Source organism: Sinohyriopsis cumingii, chromosome 11 (genome assembly GCF_028554795.1).
Source record: "Sinohyriopsis cumingii isolate HCF-2022 chromosome 11, ASM2855479v2, whole genome shotgun sequence".
Taxonomy (NCBI): domain Eukaryota; kingdom Metazoa; phylum Mollusca; class Bivalvia; order Unionida; family Unionidae; genus Sinohyriopsis; species Sinohyriopsis cumingii.
In genome coordinates this window covers 35,173,584-35,195,059 of record NC_142971.1, presented here as the reverse complement: position 1 = coordinate 35,195,059, position 21,476 = coordinate 35,173,584, and the positions used below count along the sequence as shown (strand labels likewise).

General features: G+C 35.8%; 1 protein-coding gene across 1 annotated transcript in view; it reads right to left on the bottom strand.

Annotated features, from left to right (window-relative positions):
* The window catches only part of LOC149787910 (uncharacterized), a 162,202-nt gene that overhangs the window by 23,214 nt on the left and 117,512 nt on the right, over positions 1–21,476 (bottom strand). Inside the window, exon 7 of the mRNA XM_089974158.1 lies at positions 11,509–12,045. Within this exon, the coding sequence (XP_089830284.1) occupies positions 11,509–12,045 (537 nt within the window). The remainder of the gene's footprint in view (positions 1–11,508; positions 12,046–21,476) is intronic.

Genomic DNA, 21,476 nt, shown 5'->3' with positions numbered 1-21,476 from the left:
CTGTTAAAATTATGCGAACCGAGCAATAAAGGCCATTGTTACATGCATAAGAGACCACTCCGGCGGCCTAGTGGTTAGAGCGTCCGCCTCAGAAGCGGAGGTCGTGGGTTCGATCCCCGGTCGAGTCATATAGTGTGTGCAGTGTAAAATTCTTAAATGACAACATGTTAACTTACCACTTACGTGATTCTGACTGGTCCAAATAACCCCATGAAATTATTGCGCAGTATTCTCGTTACTGATTGGCTAAGGCTATGGAATTCTCCTTATCCAGCCTTCTGGAACTTTTTGTTTTTGCTTTACTTTTACTATCAACATTTTGGACACCATTTTCTAAATTGGTTGCCCAAAGGACATTGGAGAAAAAAGGTACGGCTAATTTAACCAATACGAGCTTTCTAAGATAATTAGGACCGCTCCGGTGGCCTAGTTGTTAGAGCGTCTGCCTCGGAAGCGGGAGGTCTTGGGTTTGAACCCTGGCCGAGTCATACCAATGACTTACAAAAATGGTACTAACAGCTGCCTAGCTAGGCGCTCAGCATTAAGACGTTAGTGTTAGGACTGGTCGGCCTGGTGTCATGATAATGTGACTGGGTGGGACATCATGCTACATGTCTGCGGCATGATGCCCCAGTGCTAGACATCACCATAAACTGTCACACTGCAGACATCGTAACAATATGAATGAAAAGTTGTTAAAAGGAACGTTAAAAATTCTAATCATATACAGGCATAAGACAAAATTCCGTGCATGAAACTGAAATTTTTATATGAGGTTATTACATCAATAACAGTTAGTCAAAGAGAAATATACTGTATTAAACGGACTGTTGGATTCTTAGCAGTGTATGTTCTTTCTCCCTAATTAGCCCGTGCAAGATTAACATCGAGTACATTCTGCACATTTCACTGCGTCTAATTATGAAAGATGTCATTCCATACCTTCAATAAGAAGTGCATTCTCTACATGTTCCTTTTCGGATCGGCTTCCGTGACTGAGCAACAAAGAAGCGCTACAAAGTGCCTTTCAAATCTGATCTCATATGTGTGAATCAATGACAAGAATGCTTTTATAGCCCTCTGAAGTCTGCACTCGAGTCTGGATTGTTTTAAGAAATATTTGATCGATTGGCGATTTCAGGACCAATTGATGTCGTACAAGTTCCCTCTACATATATGGCTCAATTCCTTGTGAAATATCTTGCTACAGTTAAAAGGTATATAATACGGTTGAATACATTAGAGTATGCACATTACTTATTATGCATATTTGCAAATGTATTACGCATATTTTTATGACTGAAAATCTAGGATAGCTTCTAACATTAGACAGTCCTGGATATGAAGGAATTCATTTCGCCTATCTACTATTTCCAGTTTTGTACTCCTTTCAAGTTATTGTTGTTTAAACAGTATATTTGATTACCCTCCTGCTGGAAAGCAACACTGACTGGTGTCTATACATTTTTTTTTTCAAAATGAGTAAGCACCAGGTTTGTGAAACGATTTCCATAAATTTAGTGCCGTTTAATTGTAACTTGGAAAGTTTTCAGTCCTATGTTTGGGGATTTTTAACGTAGCTTTAAACAGTTACGATGACTGCAGTGTGACGGTTATAATGATGTCTAGTGGTGGGGCATCATGCCGCAGACATGTAGCATCATGTCCCACCCAGTCTCATGATCCTGACACTAGGCCAACCAAGTCCTAACAATAACCTCTTCATGCTGAGCGCCAAGCGAGGCAGCTGCTAGTACCATTTTATGAGACCTTGGTATGACTCAGCCTGGGTACGAACCCACGACCTCCCGCATCTGAGGCGGACGCTTTAACCACTTAGGCCACCGGAGCGGTCCAACTATCTGTATAAATTAGGGTAGATTCATTGTCAGACCCTATTACAATCAGAACATAAGGAACAATACACTTAACTTAAAAGATAGTGTTCACTAATCAAAATAAAATGCGGAAAAATTTTTTAAAAATCTGATCACCTCAGATTTGACAGAATTAAAAATTGCAATAAGTCCCAACAATAAATAATCAGGCACTTTGATCGCTTGCTTACAATAAAGCGGGCGACATGGATGTATTGTGTTGTGCTCTGTGTGAACGTTACAAAAGCAGGTATGACTCGGTGTAAGAGAGAGCTCTTTAATGATATCAAACTGCAAGCAAAAATGAACGTTAATGACAATTTGATGATGATATCGATCCATATTGAAATAAAATCGATCAGATACACCCATAACCTCTTTGATACAGAACACAGTTTGGTATAGTGAGAGAGAGAAAGAGTGCAACCAATTCACGGGTTTCTATTGCAAGATCACGATACAGCGCTGGGGTGGTATAATTTACAGGAATAAGTATCAATTAGCATCTTTATCAGATGCAAACCTGAAGACAAGCAATTAATCAATCAAGCCGAAATAATTTGCCTTCAACGCTTTCCATTGGTGACAGCGTGAGTGTGCCTGTGAGTACTGTGTGATGAGTTAATTCGATGACCTTCAAGAACAGGCGGGGGGGGGGGGGAGAAAGTAAAGAAAGAAAAAAATGAAAACATCTTTCAAATAAAAGCTGTTTTCAAAGGTGGTGTAAAAGACTTCATACCCAAATTTAGTTTTCAGTTTGCATCATTCGATATTAAGTATTGTTTCCTTCTAGGCCGCATGTGGACTTATATATATATATATATATATATATATATATATATATATATATATATATATATATATATATATATATATATATATATATATATATATATATATATATATATATATATATATATATTAAAAATAACATGGCATTTAAAGTGTTGGTATAAAGCATATTGATGTACCAATACTATTGGTATATAAAACTGTGATCCGTCTATTGTGCAATAATACGAATATGTAAACATTATTTCATCTGCAGGCCTATAGATCAATGACGAATTCCTACTCGTTCATTAATCCTAAATGACATGTGAAAATAACAATAAAAAGTATTAATAGTCCCTGTTTTCTAAATGATATTAAAATGGTACACAATTTCATCGGAATCGTTTCCATTGTCCTATCCCCTCTCGTTCGTAAGGGCAAAAAAAAGCAAAAATCTGGAGTGAGAGAGAGAAAGATAACGCGCTGGACGAAAACACTGACACTGAACTTATAGCAAGTAACCTATCGTTGTAACGGTATGTTTACGCTTTCCTTGGGATCACCCTACAGTGTTCATAATATCAAAGATACATGGTTGCAATAGCCAGTCGACACTAGGCCTATATATTAAATTTGTCGGTTACACATGCTGTAGCGTATTTAATGTTTTGTTCTCTTTGTTTCTTATTATAATGTTCTAAAACTCGCTTATTAATTATTAAATATAAAAATGTCTAAATGGTCGTCTGACCCCCCTCTCTCTCTCTCTCTCCATGGATCATCGTAGGTAGATACGGACGAAAATTCATGAAAATACGAGCGTTGGGGATTTTCGCTTGTGTTATACAACGATGTGTCTAAACCTATGAATGATGGTAAAGGTTAGTCAAACCGTCCAGAGAGAGAGAGACAGAGAGAGAGAGACAGAGAGAGAGACAGAGAGAGAGAGAGAGAGAGCCAGAGAAAGAGTGTGAGATAGAGAGAGAGAGAGAGATAGATAGAAAAGAGAGAGAGAGAGAGAGCAGTGGCGTCAATAGGAGGGGAGGGTGCGGACCTCACTGGGCGAAACAATCAGAGGGTGACACCATAAAAGTTTTGAATTTTTGTGCAAGAAGGAGGTCCATGAGGGTGACACCATGAGTTACCACACTGGGTGACACGAATCTTAGTGACGCCAGAGAGAGAGAGAATTTTATAATCTATAGAAATGTTAATTAAAGCAGAATAATGACTTAGGTGAACTGTCCATATATTAAAATAGTTTAATTACCTCTTGCTGATTCATCATTTCGCCAATACATGAATGCCAGTGTACAAGAATTGATTTGTGTCTTATATTCATTTAATAAATCTTAATAAAAATAGAAACTCAAAAAGAAAGCCATCAACTTATCAATTTGCAACTGCGATTGTGAACAACAAGAAAAATTGTAGAACTACATTATATAGCGGACACACTCGCATAGATCTGAGTTCATTCAATCGGTCAATACACAGTTACCTGAAGCATATCGTAACTCCATTTAAAGTGCAAATATGTGTATTTGTATTGTGATATAAATAAAATATATGTATAGTATGTACGCTGTATCAATGATATACCACTCACTGTATGCATTTTTCATTAAATGGAAACTCGGCAAGCCTCGTTAAGCCGAGTTTCTTGTTAATGAAAAATGTATATATCTCATGGTATATGATTGATACAGCGTGCATACATACTATATATATAGGATCACAAGTAAACACCAAACTGAACGAAAAGTGCTAATCCTGGATTCTACAGGAGAATGCTTGATATTACTAGCATAATTTGTATCAATACGAAAACATCGCATTATCATACAGGTTAAAAAAAATTAAATCGCACTCTATAGAGATTTGAACCCGGGTCTGCGGGTAAACGGCACCCATCGCCTTGCATGTAAGCACCGACTCCTATACCATGTCGACCATTTACACATCACCAAAGTACGATGTTAAAGAGTCAGTGGTGTAAGTATCCGTGTTTAGCGGGCACACTCACATGTCGATCTAGTAATTCTCATGTGTGTGTGTGTGTGTATATATATATATATATATATATATAGAGAGAGAGAGAGAGAGAGAGAGAGAGAGAGAGAGAGAGAGAGAGAGAGAAAATCAATTCCGCTCGTAATATGTTTACTGAAGATATTACATTTCTGTTATTCATTAAAAAAAAGAACATCCAAGTTTTAATGTAAATCCGTGGTAAATGAGAAAGCGTTTTTTTTTTTCATTCCATTATTGATAAGACAACCGAGCGTTTTCGTCTGAATTATTCTGCTCGATGGATCAGATAAAATCGATAGCATTTTAATAAAGGGTACCGGATCTTGTTACGAGTTCAATACTTCAGAGAAAGAAGTGTTTATTGTTTGCTCTATTAACGTGGGGTAGAAGGAAAAGCGCCAAATCCGACCACCCCTGTGTCGCTAGAGTATTGTTTTACGGACTTGATAAGTTGATCTCACCTCTATTGTTGGCAACAGGTGCTTGCATACTCTCCCTAGCATGAAGGTATCAATACTTCTATTCCTTGCACATGAGTATGTTCATTGACTAAGAAATGTGTTATGCCTTCCACCTACAGTCTCTTTAAGAACTCATTAGACCATTTTCAAAACAAACTTCTTTATTGATCAAATTTCTCAGAGTAAATCTTCATCGTCGATGTACTTTTACCAACCCAGAAAATGTCCATATTTGATTATGTTTTAATATACACAATGAAAAATGTAGGCTTTTTCTGAATTCTTTTCTGGGTTTTGTTATTGGTGTATTTTCCTTTTTGTTGTTTCTTTTTTTTTTATCTTTTCTTTCTTTTTCCATTTTATTTACTATTTGGCCCGCTTTGGATTATCCTTTGAATTTGATGTATACAGAGTTTAAAAATCACTTGATACATCTGACATGCACACATTCTGATAATCCCTGTTGGGAAAGGTGAAAGTTGGAAAAGTATGTAAGACTATATTTATAGGCATGATTGAAAGATTTCAATTTACAATCTTTGACAATGGCACGCTAACTGTCTATATTGGTACACTTAACGAGATCAGGACGATTTTTTCCCCCGTAGTCATCAAACAATATCTCAAAGCAACCAGAGATTTCAACACAGATGTCAAGTGCTGTTATAAATTGCTTCTCTTTTTAAATCATGTTGCAATGACATCCTGACAAACCCCCTTGGTACTTAGGTAATAAAATAAATACATTATCTTTGATTTCAGACTAGATCTAGTTCCAAGTCAATGCTAATTATTTCAAGTTGGAAGGATCTGTTCCGATTACAAGTAGACCTGAATATTTCCATATAAATGTATTAATTTATCTGCTAAAGAGAGCATTTCGTTCAAATATTGATTTACTGGATAGACAGATATATCAAATCTTTATCGCTTATTTCACTTCTTTTTCTTGCATTTATCTGTATCAATAACTACCTACTGCCACGCTGTCACATAAACAAATATACCTCTTGCTAAAAATATACCTCTTTCTCAAAGTATCTAAGTTGTAATTACTCGCCTCGTTTATTTTCTCACGAACGTTGCTAAAGATAATTTGTTACCATTTTTTTTTTCTCGGTGGGACGATACTTTCATCAATAATAAATCAAAAGCAAAACATTTTCACGCTGTAAAGTAACCCTTATCCATTCTCATCCCTTCCCAAATTACACATGCCCGACTCCCAACCTAATGGTAACGCATCAGCAATAAAAATCAAAGGGATTACAGATGTGTATTTTGACATCTGATAAACGGTCGCACGAGAAGAAACACATTAAATTACTCTATCTTCAAGTTTGATTCTTTTAATAATTTTCAATTTGTTTGCTGTGCAAATATACCCAGGAACGATGACATAGCACACAATGACATGAACTTTACCTGGACTGGGAGGAGGACGACGAATTCTGGTCGGTATAAAAGATATTAAATTGTGACATACTGCTACTAATAAACACAATTATACTAATAGTCAGCACTAATGATTTTGAAAGTCAAAATAATCCACAGCTCCCGGCAACACTGCAATATCGAAAGCCCCAAAGTACAGCAAAGGAAAACAATGACAGTACAGGAAATTAATAACTTAAGAAAGAATATAGTAATGACAGTCCGTGCTATGATTACACAAATAATTAGAGTAATCCAAACCTACACAATGATATATGCACATATATGATGAAGGACTCACACCACTAAATAATTCTCCTAAACAGACTACTAATTTTCTCTCCATAAACATCAGTGATACCGTTTGAGAGAAGAAGAAGAAAAAAACCTGCTGTATGCACTGCATGTCCGTGTACATAACACATGTATTTATTTATGAAAGAGCAAACATTTTTTCTATAAGTATAATGGGTTGCTTCGCGGCATTGTTTCGAAACAAATTTCAATAAAGATGGTTACCGGTAAAATCTATCTCAAACATCTATCTCGCATCGGGTAGGCGCATTACAACCTTTGCCCCCGAAAACAGTTGAAATTGTGCGAGTGCAGAGGTGAATCATTTAAAAGATGACAGAACTGATAAACATATAAATTAAAAACGGAACATTCCACTCTGATAGTACAGACAATGACTCGTATACTGTAAAATTAAAAACGGAACATTCCACTTTGATAGCACATACAATGACTCGTATACTGTAAAAGCTCTGTAGTCATTGGTCTTTACATTATTCCTCGCGCAGTAATGATTCATTCTTAATGAACACCAATTTTAGCAACGCGCTTGCTTTGCACTCGTGCGGTTCAGTGATGGATTCACATTTACGAGATATGCAAGAGCATGTGGTCGCATTCATCCTTGTTATACTTTAGACGTGCACAACTGTGATAGTTTTCAAAATATTATGTTAGACGTAAACAAATTGTGAGATCTTATCCTGGTTTTCGACGCTCATCTATATACACTGATGTATAATGCAAACAAATTGCCCTCTGGATTCAATTTAGCTATATATTATGAAATTCCACTTTGAAAGAATAAGTATTCAGATTCGTGACAGAGATGATACTAGAATAAAATCCAAATATTACAAATAGTTAACTTTTTGAGAAACTGAAGCAGACAAAAGCAAGACTGTGAAATGGTCAAAAGTCTACACATCGCTGTATGTCAGTCAAACCCTATCAAGTTTCGATATCCATGAACCGCCGACCAATACTATCAGTGGCAAAGACGTGAGGCATCACGAAATATATAGCACGTAACCTACTGCCGCTGCATCTCAACTACAAATTGAAATCGTCATTAACATCAGCAACCAGTATTCATAAAAATTGTATTTGACACTAAAATATGAGCAGTAATTCACATGGGAGAAATGTCAGCATAGATTACTTTAATTTTACATGATGTGCTACGCCGATAAGTAGAAGTGGAGATAGATCTCTTCTCTGGCAATAGGTCAATTCTGTTTGAATTTTCTCACAACAGGTAACCTGTATCGTTGCTAACTTTACATTTTACACGGATATACATCTTAAATTCACTTCACAAGTGCTTTGTTGGTGTAGAAGCATTCTCGACAACCACTTCATTGTTTACGTAGACTCTGTGACTTACCTGTGGTGAAAAAATCCAACAGAACTAGGGTAGTTCTATTTCCTACCTTTGGGGAGGTGCAATAAAACACTAGGATACGACCGCTCCCCTCCTGACATGAAGGCAAAAATCAGTTAAACATATTTGCGAAGGCGGGGGTGAGGTTACATGGTCCAGTTCTGCAATCTAGTTTATTTCAATTACTTTTATTGATTTAAATGCGTACCACCAAATTGTTTCCATTAGGTTTTTAAACATTAACTACTTTAGAACTCGTTAATATGATATAAAAAAAGATGTAATTTGACCACTGTCTCTGAGTTTGTCTTTTAATATAGTCTTGTTCCTTCATATTGCTTTCTCTTCAGTCCGTCCGCCTTTTTCCTGTCTGTGTGTGTTGATTTGCCTGTCTGTAAGCAGGTATGTTTGTCTGCCTCTCCGTCCCTCCGCCCGACCGTATGTTTGTCGTTTGTCTATGTGTATTCAGTCGGTGTCTGTCGAATGTAAGTGTGCTTATCCAGCTGTTGACAATTTATGATACTATCATCAATGTATATAAACTTTTTAAATTTTTGTAACATTATTATGAACAGATAAATCTATATCAGTTTCTTATGTTAATAAATATAAGTCAAAATTATTACAACAATTTTGCGTATCATATTCAGAATTTATGATTGTAAAAAAAATTGACTCCTGATATAATATTTGCATACAGTGTGTATGGACCGTCATTATCCATCTTTATATTTAATATTGTTCACGGTACCTAAAAGCGAAAGCTACACAAAAGTCACGTTACACACAAGAGCGTTAGCACTAACTTATGTGTAAGTTGTCAAAGGAGTACTGCTTCGTGACTTCCTTTCATGTGTAAGTTGTCAAATGAGTACTGCTTCGTGACTTCCTTTCATATGTGCAAGTTGTCAAAGGAATACTGCTTCGTGATTTACTTTCATTTCAGTTTTGTTAAGACAACAAACTTGCTACGTTGTTGCTATACATAATGTTTTTGGTTTTTATTCATGTATGTTGGATCTTGGCCAACATAGATAAAGTATGTAAGATTTGCTTAAATATTTCTCCGCTGATAAGTGGTTTGAATTTTAATTTACGACAGTTCAGAATGTGAAAGGGTAAACTCTTTATTATTTCTTCCTACATCAAGATTATCCACCTATTGTGTCTTCTTTTGAAGAACAGAACATGGTTTAAATTAAATCTGTTCTCTCTCTCTCTCTATCTCTCTCTCTCTCTCTCTCTCTCTCTCTCTCTCTCTCTCTCTCTCTCATATATTGATTTGATATACAACCGAAATATGAATGAATAATAAAGTTTATAGCACACACACACACAACCCCTTTGCCAAAAAGAATGGGACATTTTTTGTCCTTAAGAATGAAAAGACCAAGAAGGTCACTGAAGAAATGTGTATGTGATGTAATGAAATGTGTGTGTGTGTGTGTGTGTGTGTGTGTGTGAGAGAGAGAGAGAGAGAGAGAGAGAGAGAGAGAGAGAGAGATTTGGATTTTTAACGTATCTTTAACAATTTGTCAATCATATCGCTACGATGTCTGCAGTGTGACAGTTTACAGTGATGTCTAGCAATGGGGCATCATGCCACAGACATCTAGCATGATGTCCCACCCAATCACGTTATCCTGACACCAGGCCGACCAGCCCTAACACTAACCTCCTAATGCTGAGCGCCAAGCGAGGCAACTGTAAGTAATTTTGTAAGTCTTTGGTATGACTCGGCCGGGGATCGAACTCACGACCTCCCGCATCCGAGGCGGACGCTCTAACCACTAGGCCTCCGGAGCGGTGATACGTATATAATGAAATGTGTATGTGATATTGATGTAATAAAATGTGTCTATGATAAGTGAATAATGAAATATATAAGTATGCAACCAAAACTACTGTGCTGTGAAAATATAATTATTTTAAACTTTAAATAGGAAATATCATATAACATTATGGGATATAAAAGTTGAATATGCTCTTATTTGTGTCAAAACGTTAGTCTGTATGATGATAATAGAAACACTGGTCTTCTGGATGGGATACCGTTCTAGATGCAGAATTTGTCAAATGTGAAATGAAAGGTACCGTGTGAAGATTTATAATGTAATTTTGATCAAAAACCTGACATTACTATTTATTAGACATGCACACACTCCGCGCAAAAAAAAATTCAGGTTGAAAAGATATTTTTGAACGGAGTAAAGGTTAAATACAATAGGAAAATAAACCATACCTAGTTTTATTGGCAGTAAATACAATAGGAAAATATACCATATCTAATTCTATTGGCAGTAAATACAGTAGGAAAATATACCGTATCTAGTTTTATTGGCAGTAAATACAATAGGAAAATATACCATATCTAATTCTATTGGCAGTAAATACAATAGGAAAATAAACCATATCTAGTTTTATTGGCAGTAAATACAGTAGGAAAATATACCATATCTAATTCTATTGGCAGTAAATACAATAGGAAAATAAACCATATCTAATTATATTGGCAGTAAATACAAAAGGAAAATAAACTATATCTAGTTCTATTGGCAGTATTAGCTTCATGTTTCTTATGAGGTAAAGATATTTTCATCGTAAGCCTGAATAAGACTCGAAGCGTATGTTCTTTTAGATTTTTTTTTCTCCCTCTGGTTACCTTGGGTTGAGCCACTGTTTGTTGTGGGTTGTTTTTTTTTAAATATGCAAGGTTAGCTAAATAGCTAACTTTAAAACCATACATACATACATATACATACATACATACATACATACATACATACATACATACAAACATCAAAGGCAGTACATAATACTCGAGTCCCAGTGGGGTTTCAAAGGCCCAGTCCCAGTGGGGTTTCATAAGCAGTACATCATTTCTTTATATCCATCTGAGTACATTTTTTAAAAACGAAAATTATTATAATTAAACAGTAGTTAACCAGATAAATACCTTAATTAGATTAACTTAGGACTTCCATCCACCCGAGAACATTAAGTAATCGTGCTTTGGGAATCCCATGCCCTGGCTAAGAACAATGGACCAAAATATCCTAAAGAGCAACATCTTGAAACACTCGAAATTCGAGTATCGTCACATACAGCAACATTCAGACCGGGAATTTCAATAACGCCTTTAATGTTGTGTTTGCGACAGCGTGATGACTATTGTAGAAGATGTTAAAACGCGCGGTTCTAAATTCTTTTTTTTTTAACCTGACAAACAGATTAGTTGCACGTTCCTTACCTGTATATCTTTGTCTGCTGATTCTGTACTGTTGTCTCCAACTTCTTCTATTTCCTCTATGTCCTCAATTTCATTGAGCTGGCCGAAGGAAAATTCCCTGGACACACTACTACTCTTTGTTGCCTGACTCCTGTCGTCGGAATCAGATATTGTCCCCGAACTCGTGGAGGTCGATGCAGTGCTTGTACTTCCACGTGAGCGCGTGCGCAGGATAGCATTTTGTCGGCTGCTAAACTTCTGATTACTGCACTGTCTCTGAGTTACAAACGAGTTACTGCGTTGCGGAGATCCAGAAAACGTATTCAGTCTCGAAAGATTCTGGCACGGAAAGGATGGATAGGTAAGGAAACCATTGAAACTATTAGATCTACCGTGTAAAACATCCGGCGAGGATTCCTCGAAGGATTTCACTCGGATAAGCTTGGTACGATTCATTTGCTCAGCGAGAAGTTCCCAAAATCTTTTAAAGGTTATCCCGTTATCTTGTCGTTTCAAGATGATCGTCTCGGCAAATTGTGTGTCTATTTGAGATAATTCCTGCAATAAAACAAGCGACAGAAACTTAAATCTTACTTATAAATACAACCATATTCTAACTCACACGTGTAAATGCGTTTAGAGTGTTCCAGTCCGTCGTCTCTTTTCTGAATTTTGTTTGAAAAATCTGCAGGTGGTCTTTCCTGGAACATTTGAAAGCAGAAAGTCTTTCACTCGCTCGTAAATCTTTCATATTTTCGATGTAACGTATTTGAAAATATCCAGACACAAAAATATCAATAACAAATAAACTCCGATAGTCTTGTATTAATAATCCACAAACTCTTCCAAATTCCTGTCATTTTAATGTGTCTTTGCTCATTATAGCTCACTGGTTGTCACATGAATTTAAATGCCCGACTTTTCTAGCCATAATCAATGACACAAATGGTTACACGTTATATATTTTTTTCCTTTATTGTAAATGTAAATGGTATTATGAAGTCATCTGTCCATATCATTACCTTTCAATGGTCTGGCCACCTAGGGCTTCACCAGATGAAACATTAGAAGTCTCATTTAAAAAAATGCTATTTTAGAGAAACTGTCATTACATTCAAATTCTTTCTGCGATCCATTTCCCGAAAACAATAGAGGGTCATACAATATGTAAACCCTGTCGTCAATTCTTCATTCGTGTATTTGAATATGAACATGGTACGATTGCGACTGTCTCTTTCTTTAAAGAACAATTTTGTGTGATTTATAAGCCTCCAGCATTTGATTACTCCAATGTAGATATTGACATTTCAGTTAATGAATTATTCGGATTGCTGTCCACAAAACCAAGTAAATCTATCAACAAGCATTCGTAGCTAATAATGTCTCTGGCATATATGAACGTGTATTATATGGATCGAGATGGAGTGTGGAACATAACACTGTTAAAGAGAGCGAACGTAAACTCAAATAAAGTCAAATCATGACCACAGAGAGAAAGAGAAATAATTATCAAAGGAATGAACGTTGACAACAAATAATTATGAAAAACAAAACTTTCTAATAAAACGTTTCTTTCAAAATGTACGAATAGGCATCGACACATATAGTTCTAAATATACACTGCCGAAGAAAGGCCTGGTGTCCTACTGTTTTTAAATCATTTAACTACATGCATTTGTTTATGGTGTGCACATCAACACACGAAAGGTTATATCAACCCGATGCAATTGGAGTAATACGCCAAAAAGCATTACATGAGAGGGAGAGAGGGAGAAGGAAAACAATTATTCCTCACTTAATCGAACTTATTCCGTTTGATGTGTTGTTGTGTGTTGTGATTTGGATTTTTAACGTAGCTTTAACAATTTTTCAGTCATATCGCTACGATGTCTGCAATGTGGCAGTTTATAGTGATGTCTAGCACTGGGGCATCATGCCGCAGACATGTAGCATGATATCCCACCCAGTCACATTATCCTGACACCGGGCCGACCAGTCTTAACACTAACCTCTTAATGCTGAGCGGCGCCAAGCGAGGCAGTTGTTAGTACCATTTTTGTAAATCTTTGGTATGACTCGGCCGGGGATCGAACCCATGACCTCCCGCATCCGAGGCGGACGCTCTAACCACTAGGCCACCGGAGCGGTCTATTCCGTTTGAAACACGACTATAGATGCCACCGCTACATAGATATTCATCTGGTGAATGCCCATTGATACTATAATATTTGTTCGAACTGATACACAATTTAAATTATGTCATTCAGCTAAGAAGTTTACAAAGTGGGTTCTCTAACAATGGTATTTAAGCAACGAATGTTCCTATCCACTGTCATATAAAGTTGTCATGCAAACAAATTATATACGTGAGTATCATTGATAGATTATTTAGGTTAAAGACCATGAAGGGTCCATGCGGTATCTACGCGGTAATTAAGCGTAACCGTCATTCTAAAAAGAAACGATCACAAATGCATTTTCAACGTCATCGCGAGAAACTTAATCATCTATATGAATTGCCAGCCGGGCAAAATGCTATTATTCGAATTAAACATCTGCTACATGCTGATCTCTTGTAAGATTAGTTTTGTCATCGACAAGTTTCATAAATGACACAAAATAAGGACTCAATATCCCATTTTCCATTTGTCACAATATGAGACAAAATGATGTCAATTTCTTGATATACATAGTTAAAGCTTAATTGTCCCTCGTAAACTTTCTTTCTGTCATAGTATATTAAGAAGAATAGTCAATCGTTCACCTTCTCATTATATGTGTGAATTTTGTATTTTATATTTCGTTACACGAGTATGTTATCATATAAAACACATTGTGTCCCTGTGGCGTTGTCTTTTATTCGAGCACATATAATTTGGGGCCTATCCTATGTATGAAAAGACATTACTCTCACAGCTGTCTGAATCTTCGAGAAAGTAGAAGATAGTCAGGTTTAATTTTTCCCGACGTCAACTTTCAGAGATTACCATCCATAAAACATCATGTTGCGCATGTCTATTTACATCAATCATTTGATACGAGGGAGTCTTCGGCTTTTGTAAAAGCTGAGAACAGTAAAAGCCATAATGTACTAGCATATGTTACCATCCGTTGTCATTAAAAACGTTTAAATAACGAACGGTGTCTATTTTCTCCTCGCCACCCCACCCCACCCCCAAAATACAACAATGATCGATTAAATGATGGAGATTTCCACATTCTTAATTAGTTGAAACTGCAAATCGTGTCGATCCAAACCCGCCTGAGTGATTGCACATGGATTAAATGCAACATCATGCTAATTTGTAAATATTTATGTGGAGTTGAAATTAAACAAAACACACATTTTAACAAAATGTCATGCGGTGACATGAAGTAAACAAAATCACAAATACACTGTTTTTAAGCAATCGTTAAGTTGCCCGTATGTAAGGATACACAGTTTTGTAAAGATAATTTCGGTGTACATTCTGTCGGATCGGCGTGACACATAGACATTAAGTTTGACGTATGGACTAGGCTCGCTATAAATTGTTGACTGCGTTGGGATGGAATCTGCTCTGTTTGGGGAATGAACTGAATTTGATTAGGACTCGCTCGATCAACGATTGGAGCTAGATAGAGTAGAATGTTAACGCAAGGTCAATAGTGGTAAAATGTCAAGAGTCCAACCAGAGAAAAATTTAGGAAGCCGTGAGCCTTCTGAAACAGGTGACATAAAATGATATTTTCCAAATATATGTTAAAAAAGGCTGAATAGAGAGGATTATTCTGGCTTCCTTTGGAGGTTTAAGTAGTAATACAAGTAGTAATCCTAACTGGTTAAGTTAAAATGGGTGGGGGGCAGGCATAATTCGGGGTTTTAAAATAATCTCTATCTCGATATTAGTCAGTCAAGGCTTTTTTGCCGGGGGGGGGGGGGGGCTGAGGTACTCCAAGGAAAATTAATAAATAATTTATCTCGTTAAAAAAATCGTCAAAGGGACAGGTGTCTGGAACTTTTAGTGACCTGTATCACGAGGAGAGACAACGGGAATTCGCTGCTGATAAGAGAGCGAGGGTTCGAATAAAGCACAAAAATAGTCTCAGTTACATGAGAATTGTTCGTTGATGTAAGTTTGTAATTATAGTTGAATTTGTTTCGTTACATGAATGAGTTCGGATTTAGTGATTTTATATGTAATAGAAATCGTGTAGAATAAGATTTCATGCATTTCTTCTGATTCTAATTGTATGAATATGTAAGTTATTTGTCCTAAATGATTTGTATAATTTATGCTGAGGATTGATTTTTTCTGTGTCTGGAGGTTTATATCAGTGAATCTCTAATTAGCAAAGTAGCGTCGTTAAGGTGTGAAGCCCATTAATTCATGTGTTGTGAATTTTCTTCAAACGAGAAACGAGGAGCGTGTGTCGACTGGTCTAGCTCAGCTGGTGATTTATAACTACAACGGGGTGTGATGTTTTATGTAAAGAGGTCTAATTATGTCATGGTCAGTTGGAATGCCAGAGCAGATATACAGGACATAAGTTCACGTTAATAGGATGTGAGCGTGCATTAAGTGTTGTTCAATTTCGATAGACTATATCTGACACAGACTGAGTGGGCATATTGGTTGATCACAGGCGAGAAAAAAATGACAAGTATTTATGTGTGTACTTTATTTTAATTTGAACCATAGAAAACGTCCTGCTCGATTTCATTTTGCTTATGTAATTGATTAAATTGTTATATTTTACATACGAGGGCTCATTTTATTGTATCCTATGTTCTACTCAGATCTGTTATTCCACCCATTAATTTTATATTATATTGTTTACTCGATCGGTACAGTAAAACCGTGATAGAGCATCTCCTAGATGACGATAACCAAAACCCACAAGGATATTTGGAGATCACACCACCTTCTGAAGGATATGTGGAGATCACACCACCTTCTGACACCTTTTATGCAACTGAGAAGTTGGCGGAAACGTTGTTCTCTTTCAAGCATGTATGTAGATTTTTGTTATTACCTTTTCCAGTAGAAAAACCTATAGGATTTCAATGTAAATAACATTTTGGATCGCATCATGAATAAATTAAAGGTAGTCATCAATGCCACCTCAGCCACTAAGTGTTCCATTCCAATATGTTAAAAAGCTCCCAAGATGGGATTAAAAGAGAGATACAGCGTGGAAAAGTCATTAAAGATAATGTTACCTACTTTTTGGACAGGTATTTTTTACTTGTTTACAAATGTGCTGTGACAGAATAACAATACCCATAAGTAAGTTTTCTTCAAATATATGTTATCTTGTACATCTGGTGACCCACTTTACAGCAGATCACTTACAGAGAGATTCCGTTTACACTGACCGTGTAAAAGCAAGCTACCGGTAAATGAGAATGAATTAAAGCACCCAGATAAAGGCTCAGTTTACACTACACGTAAAACACCAATTTTGTTAACATATGTATGGAATCTATTTATTTAAGCTTTAACAATATTTATATTACAAAATTATGTCTTTGTTGTTGTTTTGTTGTTGCTGGTTGATACATAGTTTCGAAACTTGCGACCCATATGAACGACAAAATGCTTTTGATCGAAAACGTCAGCAAACACTACTGGTAACTACATTTAGTATGTACAAATGCAATAGGACATCAATGAATATTATCTACATTTTCCTTCCTCAAAACACCGACTGCATATGGCGCCCTTTCATCAAAGTTTCTACATTTGAACTATCAATTTATATCGGTGCGACTCATCAACGCCTGCAACTGTCAAAATATGGACGCATTCCCCTTTCAAATGGGCAGATGTTACATACAAAAATGCAAATGAACCGGTAGATTACACAGGTAGATCAAATTCTTTATCTATCTTCATTTATACAGGTATAAATTAGTTGATGGACAAGAACTAATCCAATCGAGTGGGTTACCTAGACAGATTTTGGATATATAACAAGTCCCTTTTCAAGTCTTTATAAACCCGAGCTTTTTTTCCTCCAGTTTTCATGAAATTTACTTAAATGTATTCTGTCAGTAACTATAGATTTTCAGCGACATATATGATTATTAGTAGACGGAGCATTCTACTCAAATTCGATAGGTCAATTTATACCCATTCGTCAAGGCCTATTTAACATCTGATAACGTGGCGAATCAGTATCTACTGCATGCCTTAGTTTAAATTCCACACAACTTGACATGAATTGGTTATTCGTATTATTTTCTACTATGCTTTTATTTGTTCGACTTCTTGCAAATTAAGTACCTTCCAATGAAAGCTTCATCAAAATAATGCACATGTTAAAAAGTAAGTGCAAAGCCAGGAGACGGCTCCAGTGGCCTAAGTGGTTAGAGCGTCATCCTAGGATGTGAGAGTTCGCGGGTTCGAACCCCAGCCGGGTAAGGCCGAGTAATACCAAAGACTTATAAAAAAAATGATACTAACAGCTGTCTCGCTTGGCGCTCAGCGTTAAGAGGTTAGTGTTAGGACTAATCGGCCTGGTGTCACGATAATGTGACTGGGTGGGATATGACGCCACATGTCTGAGGCATGAGGCGTCAATGCTAGACTGATAAACTGTCACACTGCATATATCGTACCGATATAACTGAAAAGTTGTTAAAGCTACGTTAAAAATCCAAATTACACACACACACACACGTACACGCGCAATGGCAGGGTAGTTCTTCGAACATGGTATTACTCTTAAAATATGATCTCCGATGTAATTGTATCATGGGTAAATTTATACAAGTATTCTATTGTAGGGCGATCTTGTTCCAAATTTTGTTATATGGTGATATAATAATTAATTCATTCAAAATAAAAACACAGATTGTACCATGATGACCAAGTCTGTATTTTACACAGTAAAAAAAAAAGGGTGGGTGGGTACCAAACCTAATATTTTAAAGGTAGGTAACATGAAAATGGAACATTATATCCAGTCCTTGACAGTCACTAGAAGTGTTTGATTCAATACGTCTAATATAAACTTAATACAGTATTGATCTTTCTTGCAATGTAATCATATATGTTGCGATAACAAAAGAGAATACATACGTTAAGTATTGCAGTTACATCAACTTGTCCTTGTGGTGACTCTTCTCAAGAGAACGTTATACGATCGCCATATTAATGTCATAATTAATCAATTATGATGTGTTATTATGGGGTCAACTATGAAATAAGGCCACTGACTTAAAAAAAACAACATCTACAACTGCAGGTAGTATGACATCTACGAGTATTAGTAATCTTTAATAAGTAAATCACCAAGTGCAAGGCTGATCGACGAAATAACATGTCTGTCCAAGACACTAAATAAATGATTATTTTAACTGGTTCAGGAAAAGGGCATCGATTGAAATAGAAGCAATTATCAGACAGGTCAACTGAAGTGGCAAAAACACAGTTTTATGACCTGCACACTAATTGACCCTGATGCTTTCAAAATGCAACGGAGATGGGTTTCTTTATTCTTGTGAAGTAAAATCTACGTACTGTCAGCAAAACATTAACAAGGTAGAACCAGATTAGACATTATAAAACTGAAACAAACTCGGAAACTCTAGAGTTGTATGATTTCCAGGCCTGATCTGCCATCACATAATGCTCCTAAAGATGAGCGTCTTCGGTGCTCATATTAAGTTGTACGTAGCACAAACCTTGACCTGCCAGATGGGAAACAAAACATGCATCGCCATATCAGGCTTTTACTCTAAAGTTCCCGCTTGGGTGAGATATATAAACAGGCAAAGTCCGTGACTGAATTGGTTACTATCCAGGTGCACGAATCAAGTACCCGTTTTGCCCACAAAAAAGATCAAAGAAAATAAAAATGCACATGAATGCAGACACACGTTTCACTGAAAGGCGTTATATTAGGTCTGAACCATGAAAAGATACTTTTTAGTCCCTTAATTTGCTACAAAATATCAATTTACCGCGAATAACATGTTTCTGAAATCATGTTCAAGCAAATTAAACAAGAAGATGAATGTTGTTCTTTATATATAAATGGTTTACTTTAGAGAGAAAATGAATTATCATTATGCTGATACGTTAAGATTTAAATTATAATAACTTCTATTACATCAACTTATGTCAACGTAATTCCTAACAGCTTTCAATTTTGGATTTAATCCAGTCGCAGAAATACCCAAGGTAGTCCGAATAGATTGGTTTTTCTCTTTTGCGGAGAAATGTCCGGCGAACAAATTAATGTGCTATTTTCTGCAAATTACTGCCCCGACGTACATCTGATCAACATTTTGTCTCGCAGAAATAGCCGAGCAAACTCCGAATGACTTGCAAGTTCACTTCTGTAGACAAACACGGATGCTATGTGGATCTCATTATATTTAATTGAATTCAGCATTATTATATTTAATTGAATTCAGCATTGACCGCTGCATACATTACATTAGCATATTCACACACGAAAGAGAGATTCATTCTGACAGTAGTATAAATCATTTGCCATGTCAGCTCTGGATACATTTCTTCTTTGTGCCATTTTCTACCTCATGTTGTAAAGGCTACATACCTATCTCTGCCCCTCCCTCCCACTCAAGGTTTTGTTTGTCCCCATTAACACCATTTTAAATGATATCTGCAACAAAAGGAAGCTCGGTTTGAAGGGTCTAGGTAGAATTTTAATGTATGTATGTATGTATGTATGTATGTATAAATTGGTTGTATTACGAAATGGGAATGACAATTAAAGTAAAAAGGTAAGACACATGAGACACCGATGATCTTGATTATATATGTTAGCTACCTACTAATAAATTCAGTGAAAAAAAATAGATATTCCATTCGAAACTAATGATAAACGAAACGTACGTACCTTTATTGGCAAATACTGTGTCAGTTAAACACACACACACACACGCACGCACGCACGCACACATACATACATACATGCGTGTATATATATATATATATATATATATATATATATATATATATATATATATATATATATATATATATATATATATATATATATATATAGTTACGTACGTTTGTTGGCTCTACCAAAACGTAACCAGAAAAAAGTGAAGACAATAAGCTTTGTAAAATTTAATTAATAATTTATTTGCCTAGAAAAGCAAGGTAAAAATGAGATTAAGAACTTATAGGAATCAAATCCAAAAGTAATCCAAGAATTAGAAAAATAGAAGTCCTAGTAATAAAAAGTCCTAATGAAACTGAGTTCGAATCCCTATGAAATCCAAAATGGAAGACGATGACGTATGATGTGGTCAGCGTCGTACTGATGTGTCAGCAGTTCTTTGTTGAAGCAAAGAAAATAATATTCCAGTTTTGAATTCCGAATAAATTTCGATAAATGTTCATGTTCAAGAATTTTTAGAACTTGTATTTCCAGAGAAAAAAATATTGAATTGAAATAAAATTGGAAGAAAAATTAAGAAATTCAACTCAAACTGGGCACAAGAAAACACTTTTTCGTGTCAGTGATTTAGAGCCCGACTGGCTAATTATTATTATGACATAAATTACAAGACTGACTAAAACGCAAAACAAATGCCCGGTAGTCAGTAAATCATCTGGAAAAACCTAACTGATGCATGTTATTTGACATGTAGGCCAGAAATGGCCTTGAATCCGCTTTATGAATCTTACTCTGAGAAAGATTTTTTTAAATTATTGTTTGCTAGAATCTATCACTGGTTCTGAATCAATGTCAGGAACTAGGTCAGCATTAGATACAATGTCTCTATAAAGTTGGTATATATATATATATATATATATATATATATATATATATATATATATATATATATATATATATATATATATATACACACACACACACATATATACATACATACATACTTACATACATACATACACACACATACACACATACATACACACACACATACATACATACATACATACATACATACATACATACATACATACATACACACACATACATACACACACATACAT